The sequence below is a fragment of the Marmota monax genome, unplaced genomic scaffold (assembly GCF_021218885.2).
Source record: "Marmota monax isolate L192 unplaced genomic scaffold, Marmota_monax_Labrador192_F-V1.1 WCK01_AAM20220418_F8-fsc00107, whole genome shotgun sequence".
NCBI classification, from domain to species: domain Eukaryota; kingdom Metazoa; phylum Chordata; class Mammalia; order Rodentia; family Sciuridae; genus Marmota; species Marmota monax.
The window spans coordinates 2847131-2861160 of record NW_026693761.1 but is presented as its reverse complement, the minus strand read 5'-3'; the positions used below and the strand labels follow the sequence as shown (position 1 = coordinate 2861160).

Genomic DNA, 14030 nt, shown 5'->3' with positions numbered 1-14030 from the left:
ACCACCACACCATAATCATGGGAGACTTCAACACACCTCTCTCGCCACTGGACAGATCTTCCAAACAAAAGTTGAATAAGGAAACTATAGAACTCAATAACACTATTAATAACCTAGACCTAATTGACATATATAGAGTATACCACCCAACATCAAGCAGTTACACTTTTTTCTCAGCAGCACATGGATCCTTCTCAAAAATAGATCATATATTATGTCACAGGGCAACTCTTAGACAATATAAAGGAGTAGAGATATTACCATGCATCTTATCTGATCATAATGGAATGAAACTGAAAATCAACGATAAAAGAAGGAAGGAAAAAGCATACATCAATTGGAGAATGAACAATAGGTTACTGAATGATCAATGGGTTATAGAAGACATCAAGGAGGAAATTAAAAAATTCTTAGAGATAAATGAAAACACAGACACAACATATCGGAATCTATGGGACACATTGAAAGCAGTTCTAAGAGGAAAATTCATTGCTTGGAGTTCATTCCTTAAAAAAAGAAAAAACCAACAAATAAATGATCTCATACTTCATCTCAAAATCCTTGAAAAAGAAGAGCAAAACAACAGCAAAAGAAGTAGAAGGCAAGAAATAATTAAAATCAGAGCTGAAATTAATGAAATCGAAACAAAAGAAACAATTGAAAAAATTGACAAAACTAAAAGTTGGTTCTTTGAAAAAATAAACAAAATCGACAGACCCTTAGCGATGCTAGTGAAGAGAAGAAGAGAGAGAACTCAAATTACTAGCATACGGGATGAAAAAGGCAATATCACAACAGACACTTCAGAAATACAGAAGATAATCAAAAACTATTTTGAATCCTTATACTCCAATAAATTAGAAGATAGTGAAGGCATAGATAAATTTCTTAAGTCATATGATCTGCCCAGATTGAGTCAGGAGGATATAGAAAACCTAAACAGACCAATATCAATTGAGGAGATAGAAGAAACCATCAAAAGACTACCAACTAAGAAAAGCCCAGGTCCCGATGGGTATACAGCAGAATTTTACAAAACCTTTAAAGAAGAACTAATACCAATACTTTTCAAGCTACTTCAGGAAATAGAAAAGGAGGGAGAACTTCCAAATTCATTCTATGAGGCCAACATCACCCTGATACCTAAACCAGACAAAGACACTTCAAAGAAAGAAAACTACAGACCAATATCTCTAATGAACCTAGATGCAAAAATCCTCAATAAAATTCTGGCGAATCGGATACAAAAACATATCAAAAAAATTGTACACCATGATCAAGTAGGATTCATCCCTGGGATGCAAGGCTGGTTCAATATACGGAAATCAATAAATGTTATTCACCACATCAATAGACTTAAAAATAAGAACCATATGATCATCTCGATAGATGCGGAAAAAGCATTTGACAAAGTACAGCATCCCTTTATGTTCAAAACTCTAGAAAAACTAGGGATAACAGGAACATACCTCAATATTGTAAAAGCAATCTATGCTAAGCCTCAGGCTAGCATTATTCTGAATGGAGAAAAACTGAAGGCATTCCCTCTAAAATCTGGAACAAGACAGGGATGCCCTCTCTCTCCACTTCTCTTCAACATAGTTCTCGAAACACTGGCCAGAGCAATTAGACAGACGAAAGAAATTAAAGGCATAAAAATAGGAAAAGAAGAAATTAAATTATCACTATTTGCAGATGATATGATTCTATATCTAGCAGACCCAAAAGGCTCTACAAAGAAACTATTAGAGCTAATAAATGAATTCAGCAAAGTGGCAGGATTTAAAATCAACACGCATAAATCAAAGGCATTCCTGTATATCAGCGACAAATCCTCTGAAATGGAAATGAGGACAACCACTCCATTCAAAATATCTTCAAAAAAAATAAAATACTTGGGAATCAACCTAAAAAGAGGTGAAAGACTTATACAATGAAAACTACAGAACCCTAAAGAGAGAAATAGAAGAAGATCTTAGAAGATGGAAAAATATACCCTGTTCATGGATAGGCAGAACTAACATCATCAAAATGGCGATATTACCAAAAGTTCTCTATAGGTTTAATGCAATGCCAATCAAAATCCCAATGGCATTTCTTGTAGAAATAGAGAAAGCAATCATGAAATTCATATGGAAAAATAAAAGACCCAGAATAGCAAAAACAATGCTAAGCAAGAAGTGTGAATCAGGCGGTATAGCGATACCAGACTTCAAACTATACTACAGAGCAATAGTAACAAAAACAGCATGGTACTGGTACCAAAACAGGCGTGTGGACCAATGGTACAGAATAGAGGACACAGAAACCAATCCACAAAACTACAACTATCTTATATTTGATAAAGGGGCTAAAAGCATGCAATGGAGGAAGGATAGCATCTTCAACAAATGGTGCTGGGAAAACTGGAAATCCATATGCAACAAAATGAAACTGAATCCCTTTCTCTCGCCATGCACAAAAGTGAATTCAAAATGGATCAAGGAACTTGATATCAAATCAGAGACGCGCCGTCTGATAGAAGAAAAAGTTGGCTACGATCTACAGTCGGTGGGGTCGGGCTCCAAATTCCTCAATAGGACACCCATAGCACAAAAGTTAATAACTACAATCAACAAAGGGGACTTACTCAAACTAAGAAGTTTTTTCTCAGCAAAAGAAACAATAAGAGAGGTAAATAGGGAGCCTACATCCTGGGAACAAATCTTTACTCCTCACACTTCAGATAGAGCCCTAATATCCAGAGTATACAAAGAACTCAAAAAATTAGACAATAAGAGAACAAACAACCCAATCAACAAATGGGCCAAGGACCTGAACAGACACTTCACAGAGGAGGACATACAGTCAATCAACAAGTACATGAAAAAATGCTCAACATCTCTAGCTGTCAGAGAAATGCAAATCAAAACCACCCTAAGATACCATCTCACTCCAGTAAGATTGGCAGCCATTAGGAAGTCAAACAACAACAAGTGCTGGCGAGGATGTGGGGAAAAGGGTACACTTGTACATTGCTGGTGGGACTGCAGATTGGTGCAGCCAATTTGGAAAGCAGTATGGAGATTTCTTGGAAAGCTGGGAATGGAGCCACCATTTGACCCAGCTATTCCCCTTCTTGGTCTATTCCCTAAAGACCTAAAAAGAGCATGCTACAGGGACACTGCTACATCGATGTTCATAGCAGCACAGTTCACAATAGCAAGACTGTGGAACCAACCTAGATGCCCTTCAATAGACGAATGGATAAAAAAAATGTGGCATTTATACACAATGGAGTATTACTCTGCATTAAAAAATGACAAAATCATAGAATTTACAGGGAAATGGATGGCATTAGAGCAGATTATGCTAAGTGAAGCTAGCCAATCCCTAAAAAACAAATGCCAAATGTCTTCTTTGATATAAGGAAAGTAACTAAGAACAGAGTAGGGACGAAGAACAGGAGAAGAAGATTAACATTTAACAGGGATGAGAGGTGGGAGGGAAAGGGAGAGAGAAGGGAAATTGCACGGTAATGGAAGGAGACCCTCAGGGTTATACAGTGGAGGGGGTAGAGAGAGAGGAGGGGAGGGGAGGGGAGAGGTGGGGAGGGGGGAGGGTGGATGATGGGAAAGGCAGCGGAGCACAACAGACACTAGTATGGCAATTTGTAAATCAATGGATGTGTAACTGATGTGAATCTGCAATCTGTGTATGGGGTGAAGGTGGGAGTTCATAACCCGCTAGAATCAAAGTGTGGAATATGATATGTCAAGAAATTTGTAATGTTTTGAACAACCCACAATAAAAAATTAAAAAAAAAAAATAAATAAATAAAATAAAAAAAAAAATAAAATAAAATGAGACCTCCAATTTTAAATGACTGGGGATCACTCTGTAGAACAAAATAAAACAAACTGACCAGTCAAATGATAGGATGATCTAAAGGAAGGAAAGGAAGGAACCAGCCCCAGGCCCACAACCTAACACCAGAGACCTAAAGCCAAAAATCCAAGACCAAAAGCCAATCACTGGTACTTTGAGGCCATGCATATTTTTATTTTTCCCTCATTCAGGGATCGCTAAAAAATAAATAAATTTAAAATTTTTTTTAAATACAAGACTGAATTTGATTAATGGAGAATACATTCCAAAGAATTTTTCTTTGAATGGGATATTAGATCAATATTTTAAACAACAATTCACCTGAGACCCTCCCCCAACCAGCCACTGCTTTAAAAGACACATTTTTTATTTAGCAGAAACTGAGAAAGACAAAGTACCAATTTGACCCTCCAGTTTGGTGGTGAGCAAACAAGATTGTAGGTCCCTAGAATAGCCAAATGTGGCCACAGGAACAAGGTTCCTTCAGCAAAGCACTCCATTATAGGAGCTCATAGCAGCTTCTAGATAAAACAATTGAAGGCCCAGCTTAACAGCTTACTCTGGTAATGGCTGAACCAAAATAGAATCCTCAGGAAACAAGGTCTGGTTGGAAACAAGCAACAAATTAACATTAGTTGGAGAACTGTAGCCAGTAAAACAAATCCAGGGTTTCTTTACCAAGGAGCTTGGAAGAAGGATTCCATATTTCTTTTTATAATGACATGTTTACTCTGAGGACACCTCCACGGGGTTCCTAGCCACTAGAGTCCACATGTTTGGCAACTGTTTGTCAGCTGTCAATCAAACCACCACACTAACAATCCTGGTCCAGAAACAGGCCTATGCACAGTGGTGTGGAATAGGGCCAGTGAGCTGCAAAGAATTCCAAGTACTTGATGAGGACCAACAGGCTGTCAGAGAGCAAGGCATTTTTGTGGCATCTCCTGGATGTTTTGATGTGAGGTGTCACGGATGTGGAATTTCACCTTGCTATCCATTACAACACACAGGATGTCTATGATGAGCAAATCAAATTTTCATGAAATGCATCACTGTATTTGCTACTGGCAGAGACTGTTAGGGAATTCTGAGATAAACCACTTTGCTTCACAGGTGAGGTATTCATATCCTGATTCCGGAGCCTTCTGTGCCCTTGTGTGAGTACTATAAATTATAATCTACTATCTTCTGCTCCTCAGCTGAATGTGTGTGTGGTGGAGAGCGAGTGTGGACTTTCAGCATTCAATCCTGTCTCTCAGACCCTGACCTCCCTCCCAACCACCTGACTTGGTTCTCTCTCCTCATCCTCCCCCTGAGGCTGAGGCATCTATATACCTGCAGAGCCAAGCAAACTAGTACCTGATGTCTGCACTTCCAGACTCCTTAGCAAGATTCACTTCCTCCCTCATCCCATGCATCACCATGTTAAGTACCTGTGGAGTGTGGGTCCCCTTCTGAAACTGTGAGCTCCCTGACCACAAGGTGGAGTGGGGTCTCCCTGTGCCTCTGACCTCATCTGGTAGAGAGCACAAAGCAGATGTTCAATCAATAAGCAACTGAATTGATGTAAATACCTTCTAATAAATATAATTACATAAGGGGCTAGGATTGTGGCTCAGCTGTAGAGCACTTGCCTCACATGTGTGAGGCACTGGGTTTGATCCTCAGCACCACATAAAAATAAACAAATAAAGGCATTGTGTTCATTTACAACTAAAAAAAATTTTTTTAAATTACATAAAACAAGAGGATGGCAAGTTCAAGGCCAGCCTGGGTAACTTAGCAAGATCCCGTCTCAAAATTTAACAAAAAAAATTAAAACAAAGAAAAAGCCTGGAGATGTAGCTCAGCAGTAAAACACCCCTGCATCCAATTTCCAGTACAAAAAAAAAAAAAAAATAGTTACATAAAATCCCCAAGTATGCCCTCATCTATATGCTATTGATGCTAAAAAGCATATGTGGCCTTGTCAGATGCACTATCTGCTCAGCACACAGACCAGGGCCTCTTACTCTTGTTATGGACCTGAGACCCCACACCTGACTCCAAGGTGGAGAACAGCAGTCACAGGGGGAAGGGTGAGGGCAGCAAGCTGTGTCATGTTGCCACAATGCAGAAGAATGCGAGTCAGTCTCAGGATTTCTTAAACGCCTCTGAGCCTGCCTTCTAGGAATCTCAGAGCATTTCCAGCAAGCTCCCCACTTAACCCTCACATTATCCCAAATACAAACAAGTGTTTCCAGTTTTTACCTCTACAAGAGTCCCTTGTCTCCATCCACTTCTCCCCAGTCACTACTCTGGAATCCTCCAACTGCCTCTTCACTTAACTCCCAGGGCTCACCATGCAGGCCCCAGCACCTAGAGCAACCTGGCAAGACGTAATTTCACTGGTCTCTGGTTCCAACCTCTGTGGCCTCTTTCTGAGGTTAAAATAAAAGCCTTAGAGGGCCCACCTGATCTGGCCGCGCCTCCCTCTGCAACCCCCCCTCCCAAGCCTCACCTGTACTCTTGAACTCTGGCCATCTACCCTCAGGCTGTTGCACTTGCTGGTTCCTCTATGGGCCACTCTTTTCCCCAACTTTTCCATGCCTAGCTCCTCATGCACTAACAAGCAGCTGAGGCCTTCCTTAACCCCATCTATCCAAATACTTCTCTTCAACTCGCCTCCATCACCCTTAGCATTAGCACTGACCTGGAGAGACTGATCTGTTGTAACCTGTTTGTCACCCAACCTTGGAGCAGAGCCTTATGTCTGCACTTCCACACCCCTTAGCAAGATTCACTTCTCCACTTTATGACCAGAGCCTGACACAGAACCTGGTACCCAGAAAAGCTCCAAAACCTCTTCTGAATGAATGGAGGCAGGCAGGAATAGCTATCTCCTGGGAGAATCAACACTATCAAACCCCACAGAGCCTTGAAATCAGACCCAAAATGGGCCTGACTTTCTCAAAACATAAAAGTAACTCCTTTCCCTTTAGTAAAATAAACTACAAATGGTGCCCACATGGGAACTTCCCCTAACACTCTCTTATGAATTCACAGCTCTCTTGTTGCTGACCACCTTTTTCTTTGGAAATGACCCAGAACTCCTTGGCTCACAAAACCGGAACTCCACCTTGGAGTCGGGCCCAAGGTTGCAGACTCACAGCAGAGGGCCGGGTGGAGGAGCCTTGACGCCCTCTGGATTTGCTCTGTGCCTGGCCACAAGCCCCATCCTTGGAGGAACAAAAACAGGAAAGGAGCAGAGGCCACCAGGGGCCTGAGACAGTCCCAGGGGTTAGGTGAAGCCTCCTTCCCCAAAAACCCTGATACCTGTCCAGCCTAAGACCCAAGACAGGGAGGAAACAGTGGGTGGACTATGGGCAGGCAAGGGTCAGAGGCAGGACATGGGAGGACATAAAGTATGGGAAAAACACACCCAGTCTTGGCTTTGACATCAACATGCCCTGGCTTCAAATACTGACTCCAACATCTACATTTCTGAAGGACACAGATACTATTTAATCTCTCAGAGCCTCAGTTTCCAGAGCTGTCAAAAGGGATTTCATAATTTCTACTTTAAGAGGATGGCTGGGCATTTTATCCCCAGATGTTCTAATCTGGCTGCATCCACACACCCTTCAATCCCCAGGATGAGTCTGTTATTCATTTGGGAAAAATACAACCAGATGTCAATCATGCTCTGTGACTTGCCCTCCAAAGTCTGGGTTTACCAGACTGTTTTGATGCTGAGCCATGCAGACTGGTCCACATTTATTTAATTGTATTAAGTAACTGGGCCAAGCTGATCCCTGAATCTAGCTTACACATGTGCATAGCAGGCATTTGATACATATTTTTCAATGAATGAACCAAATAACAAGATGGGTTGCGTCAAGATTGATCCCACAATCAACTCTGATAAAGTGAAATCTCTTTTTTCACAATCAGTGCATGTTGCCAGGCACTAATCCACCTTGCACTTTAATAGTGCAGACGCAGCAAGAAATCAGATTTAAACCATTATAAGGCTAACAACTCTGACATTGGAGTTTCCTTCTGATGCAGGCTGTGGGGAAAATAAGCAACTTGTATGTTAAATCTCCTCATTCTTTTTGGAGATTATCTGTCAGCTCCTCCAGGGTTTATACCTTCAGTAACCAAAGGGTTTTTTCCAAAATAGCATGATTATTCAGCAAAAAATAAATACAAACGAAATGATCGTCATTCTGTACATAGGCTATCACCACATTTTGCAAGGATATTTAGCAGAAGCATTCTTCTATCAGTCTTGCTGAACAAGGAAGAACATTGCCTAAGACTGAGGTTTGGCAAAAGAAATCTGATGAAACCTGTCAGTTCTGTGACACTAGTAATGGTGTCCCTCAAGGTTCCTGGTGACTATAATTATCTAGCTCTGTGCTGTCCTACCTCAGGTTTCACGGGTAAAACAGTTTCTTGGAGCTCATACTTGCCCATCCACCAAAACACCAGCATTCGAGGTCAAGAAAGAACTTCAGGGCTGGGGATGTGGCTCACCTGGCATGCGTGAGGCACTGGGTTCAATCCTCAGCACCACATAGAAATAAAATAAATAAAGGTATTATGTCCACCTAAAACTAAAAAATAAACATTAAAAAAAAAGAAAGAACTCCAACTCCCATCCCATACAGGGACCCTTTAGCATTAAGAAAATGCACCTACTAATGCAAACTTGCAGAAAGCAAACTTAGAAGTCAGTTATTCCTTTCCAAAATTGCCCAAGGGCTGCTTTAATGGACACAATTTAAGAAACTGTGATTGGCACACAATTTGGCAAATGCCCTTTATTCAACAGAGAGGGAGATAACCAAACAAGGCAGGATAAAGATACAAAGAACCTGGGTCCTTGTCCCAGCTGAGTCACTAGTGGGCTGTGTCTCAGAGACAAGCCATTCAACTTCTTGGGTTTTGACTTCCTCACCCAGAGATGGAGAAGCATTAATAAAGAGCAAGTATTACTTCCTGGAGTTACAGGAAATCAAATTAATGTGAAAGCTGTTAGACAATACAAAGTCATATCTAGAAGGCAGGGACCTCTTCTGTCGTATGTGAACACGTATAAAAATAAGAAACACCCAGAAAATTACCTGTCTTCACTCTTGCTCATGCTAAATATGTTTCCTCATACTAATAAAGGGAACAACTGGATTGTAAGTGACTTCTGTGAATCAGGATGAACACTGAGTATATGAGATCCATTCTGTGACAGTTTTTAAGTGCCTCAAGACAGTCACACAGGCAAATGTGTCCATCCCAGCTCTGGGGAAGATCAGGCCCTAAGCCTGTTTATGTTTACCAGACACTCACAATGTGCTAGGAGTGCCCAGAACACAGAATGCATTGGACAGGACAACACACGTGGCCATGTGTGTGAAGTAATGGAGGTGCAGGCCACCCTTCCCACTGCTCACAGGTGTGCTGGGTTTGGGTAAGCTTTTCCTGCACTCTTGCTTGAACACCAGCAGTTAGATGTCTTCAACAAGTCCTCATCTCTTTAGGAAATTTAAAGGAGAGAAACAAAACAAACCCCATCAACTCCACCTTGGACAAGAGGTGTTAGTGCCCCCACATTGAACCCCCAGCAAGCACTGCATCTCCCAGAGGCCCCATCTCCACACTGCAAAGTAGCTGGGACTACAGGCGTACACCACTATGCCAGGTTTTACCCTCCCATTTCCTACCCTTCACATTGGTTAAGTCCTAGACGTTGAATAAGCTTTTCAAACCATGGCCAGAAAGAACATCATGGGATTGAATAAACTATAGGGATGATCAAAACAATCAAAGCAGGGCGGGGTGGGGGGCAAGTACCTGGAAACCTCCAAACAAAAAAATCACTGGCCTTGCCAGAAAAGGCAGTATAGGGGGAGGGGCAAGAGAACCCCAGAGGGACAACAAGTGCCCAACTCCTAGTATGAGGTTCTTGAACTAATATACATCAGAAACACCTGGAGGGGGTGTTAAACACAGAAATGTAGAGTTTGCATGTGTAGTAGCTGATAGTGCTGGTCCAGGTGCCCCGTGAATGAAAACACTAAATAAATGAGCAAGAACTGCTCAGGCTGTCATTTCCACCAGGCAACTTCAGATTCTGATTCATCCCCTCTTTTTTTTTTTTTTTATTGGTTGTTCAAAACATTACAAAGCTCATGACATATCATCTCTTCACCCCAAACTGAGCCTTAAGAAAACTCACAGGAACTAGGCAGCTGTCTCACTAAGGCTATGAAGCCTTTTGTGAGTTTGTCTCACTCACTTCCCCTTCCCTCCCCTTTTCCCATTCATCTGCCCATAGTCTGAGGACGCAAACTATTATCAAGCCACTCATGAGAAGTATCTCCCAGGGCTGAGTCCAGTTTTCCCCTGTGTACAAGATATTTTGCAAAAGGATTCTGTTAGGGTGCAAAACGGGACAAGGCAGTGCAAGAAGAGCACTCAAGGACTCCTCTGGTCCAGTCCTCTGACCCAGTGCACAGTTTCTCTCTCATCAGCAACGAGTGTGTGCCCACTGGGATGGTGCCAGGGAAACACTGTGACCTGTTTTTCTCCTCACTAATTCGTCCTGATGATCTGCCACAATGCACTGTGATTTCCCGCTGAGAGCTCACTTCATGTCACCAACTGTCACACTGCCAGCCTCACCAACCACCCAATGCAAGAGAAGGCATCAAGTAGCCACTAACATTCACCTCTGGTGACTGGCAGGGCAAGAGCCCACAAGACCAAATCAGAGGATCTCTGACCCAGGAAGGGACAATTACAAATATTTCTTTCCTTCCCCAAACCGATTATATTATAGACCATACTGTTTACTAACAGCAGGAGCTCCTGCCACAATATATGATTTTGTTTTATTGGGAGTTAACGGAAGCTCCTACAGAGAACAGTGTTGTGAATGATGTAAACACTCTCTGATAACAGCCTATCCTAGGAGTTTGTTCTTCAGCTCAAACAGGGAAATCTGGGCAATATTCTCTCTCTCTCTCTCTCTCTCTCTCTCTCTCTCTCTCTCACACACACACACACACACACACACGTCAGTTTACATGTCAGTTTGGCCTTTTCTGGCAATGGGACAACAGAGGTAACACACTGAAAAACAACTTTGGGTTAAATAAGAAAATGAATGAAGAGTGATTCATTCACAGCCTTTTGATAAATACAGCCAGTGTGTACCTGGTCTTTTGTATGATTTTGTGCACACAAATAGGTACATGTGATGGAACAAATGTGAGTTTAACTCCCATTAATAAAAGAAAAATCCAATTAGTTCTTTCTCATATGTAAAACTGTGTACCAGTTTCCAAGGTTGAGTGTCTGATTCAGTATAAACCCTATGAAGCCTTTTGTGAGTCACAGACCTTCTCAAAGGCAGCACCACTAACAACCTCCAAGTACCACAAATTAAGAATCCATCTCTGATGTATCACATTCAAGACATAAGCCATAAACCTTGACAGCTGTATTCAGAAAAATCTGGAGCAGAAAGAGAGCTCAGCCTCAAGTGACAGTATTGGTGGGGGCATCAAATACACTGACTTTATACTTTTGCCCCCTCCCCAAAAGTCCACTCATTTGCATCCACAGATGAGGCCAGTCCGAGCTGTCTGCACACCCAGCCCCCTGGCCCCCTTGGTGGTTCCAGTCCTCACCTGTTTTCCAGGAGTGTCATGCAAACCACCTCTCGCACTCCAGGGTTGTTGGCCTTCTCCACAGAGCAGCCCTGCAAGTTCCAGGTGGCCAGCCTCAGCACAGGCCGTCCATCCCTCGTGCCTCCAAAGGCCTCTACTGAGGGGCGAGTGGAGATAATCTGTGTGGGCCCCCCTGGTGGCAGGTCCAAGTCCTCACTCTGCAGGCTCAGTGAGGTAGGGCTAGGGTGAGGCTTGGCAGTGAAGGTCAGACCCCCATTGGTGTGGGTGGAGGGGGGCCTGGACTTCTCAGCAAACACCTGGTGTCGTATCCTGTCCAGGAAGGCAGCATTAATACCATCCATCCTGACCAGATCCTCAATACTGCGAAAGGGGCCATGCTCCCGGCGGTAGTCCACAATACTGAGGGCCATCTTCTCGGAGAGGCCTCGCACACTCATGAGCTGAGCTGGGGTGGCTGTGTTGATATTGACACGTGGTGTGAGGGGCACAGTAGTGGCTAGATGGTGAGGCTGCTGCTCAGCCAGGAGGTCCCTCCGCAAGGAGCTAGGAGAGTGCTGTGCAGAGCTACCCTTGCTGCTCACACAGATCTCAAACTTGACCTGCTCCAGTTTTGTGGCACCCACACCACTGACCAGTGCTAGGTCCTCCACTTTCTTGAAGCCACCAATGTATTCTCGGTATTCCACGATGCTTCGAGCCACAGCACGTGTCACCCCAGGGAGGGTCATCAGTTCCTCCTCTGTAGCAGTGTTGATGTTGAGCCGCTCCTGATTCACCAGGATGTTGCTGAAGTTGCAGGCTGCGCTAAACTTGCGGCTATGGGACAGGTCCGAGGGGTCCCTGGGGATGGAGCGGTGGCAACCCAGGGTACTCCCCATGGCCAGCTAATATCGGGAGCCCAGGAAGGCCTCACCACTGCAGAACTCTGGCTAGGGGAGATGCCCCGTTGACCTTATAAGCACAAAAAGAACAAAATGCAGAATTTAGGGGCCGAAGAGGTTGCTGCAGACAAAAACCAAATCTTCCATGGCTAGAGTGTCCAAAATTATCTTTCACTTGGCCACCTAGAAAAGAAATTAACACATGAATTGACTGAGTGAGACAATCTGCTATTAGCACTCCTTACCTAGTGCTGGAGTTCATTACCAGATTTCCAGGCCAGTGGCTGCAGGTGAACTGAAAACGCACAGTAAGGTTGGCCCATTCAGATTTTCCTCGGGAGACGCCTGGGTTTTTTGTCATACCGCGATCCAAAAGGCTATAAGCCATCTTTCTCGAGAGATATCTGCATCGGTATCACACCTCTCTGCCTTTCAACTCTAGCAGAGCCAGGGCTGCCTCCTCACTTTAGTCGCCCCCACATGGACTGACTCGGCGCCTGACACTCAGCGCCGCCTGCAACTTAGGAACTCTGTGCTTGCCTGTGCGGACACCGAGAAGAGGTTTATGGACCCTCACCAGACCCGCCTCCGGTCCCGATCCCAATCTCTCGGCCGCTCTGCAGGGGGGAGGGGGGTTCGTCTCTCTTCCACCTGCGGCTCGGAAGCCTGAGACCGGCCAAGGACAGCGCGGGCCCCTACCTCCAGCCCTGGCGCCCACGCGGGTGCGGGGCAGTGGCCGGGCCTTGGTCCGCGAGTCCCTGTCTTTCTGCGGGAGAAACTCTCAGCGTCGCTCTCCCGGAGCAGGCAGGAGCTGCAGGGTTGCTCGCAGGCGGCGGTAGGGGTGGCGAAATCCGGCTGCTGAAGCTGTACCAAGACTTGCTACTGCACCAGGACTTGCGGCGTCGCCGCGGTTGCGTTTATCCAGGCAAAAAGTCTGCACCCAACTCGGGCGCGGGATTCGCAGAGCGCGTCCAGACCCCAGCACTAGAGCAGCCGCTCGCGGTCTGTGTCAAAGCCAAAGTCCCGGCTGCGCCGCCCGCGCCTCCGCGGGCATAACCACGCCTCCTCCCGCGCGGCAACTCCTCCCTGGGACTCCCGAGGGCACGTGGGGGCGGGGCGCGGGCGCGAGGGGGCGGGCCTGGAACCCGAGAGGGCGGGGGCGGAGTCCTGGGGTGCGAGAGGCGGAGCCATAGAGCCCCCGGACCGGCCCTGAGCGCCAGGAGGCGGGGAGCGAACCCTAGAGCACAGGGGCGGGGCCCTGGCGCGCGGGGGCGGACTCCGGGGGGCAGGGGCCGGACTTATGTTCTGGGGGGCGGGGCCTACGCCGCAGCGGCGCGGGCAGCTCACTGGAATACTGTCTTATCCTCTGCTGCTGGGGTACCAGGGTTCCCTTTCCACTCGGGACGAAGGGCTGGTTGTGCTGGATAAAGGCTGTTTTCTATTGTCCGAGACGAGACCTGCCCGGCCGCTTTTCGTCCGCCTTTGGGGCGTGAGAACCAAGGCCGGGACACTCCCATTGAGAGAGGCATCCCTTAGGGTCCAGGCTTGGTTCGGTTCTGCAGAACGTTCAGAGAGGATACTGACTGGGATCTTAATTTCTACCCTG

General features: G+C 45.1%; 1 protein-coding gene across 3 annotated transcripts in view; it reads right to left on the bottom strand.

Moving 5' to 3' along the window:
- Positions 1 to 13469, bottom strand: part of Eepd1 (endonuclease/exonuclease/phosphatase family domain containing 1) — a 123379-nt gene extending 109910 nt beyond the window's left edge. Inside the window, exons 1-2 of one of the 3 annotated variants that reach the window (XM_046460613.2) lie at positions 13124 to 13469; positions 11544 to 12607 (exon numbers count right to left, since the gene is read on the bottom strand). In XM_046460613.2, the coding sequence (XP_046316569.1) occupies positions 11544 to 12421 (878 nt within the window). In that variant the 5' untranslated portion in view covers positions 12422 to 12607; positions 13124 to 13469. Of the gene's footprint in view, positions 1 to 11543; positions 12608 to 12689; positions 12980 to 13001; positions 13018 to 13123 lie in introns of those variants that run through there. The other 2 variants (XM_058584452.1, XM_058584450.1) reach the window with 2 other exon arrangements.
- Between the last annotated feature and the right edge of the window lie 561 nt (positions 13470 to 14030).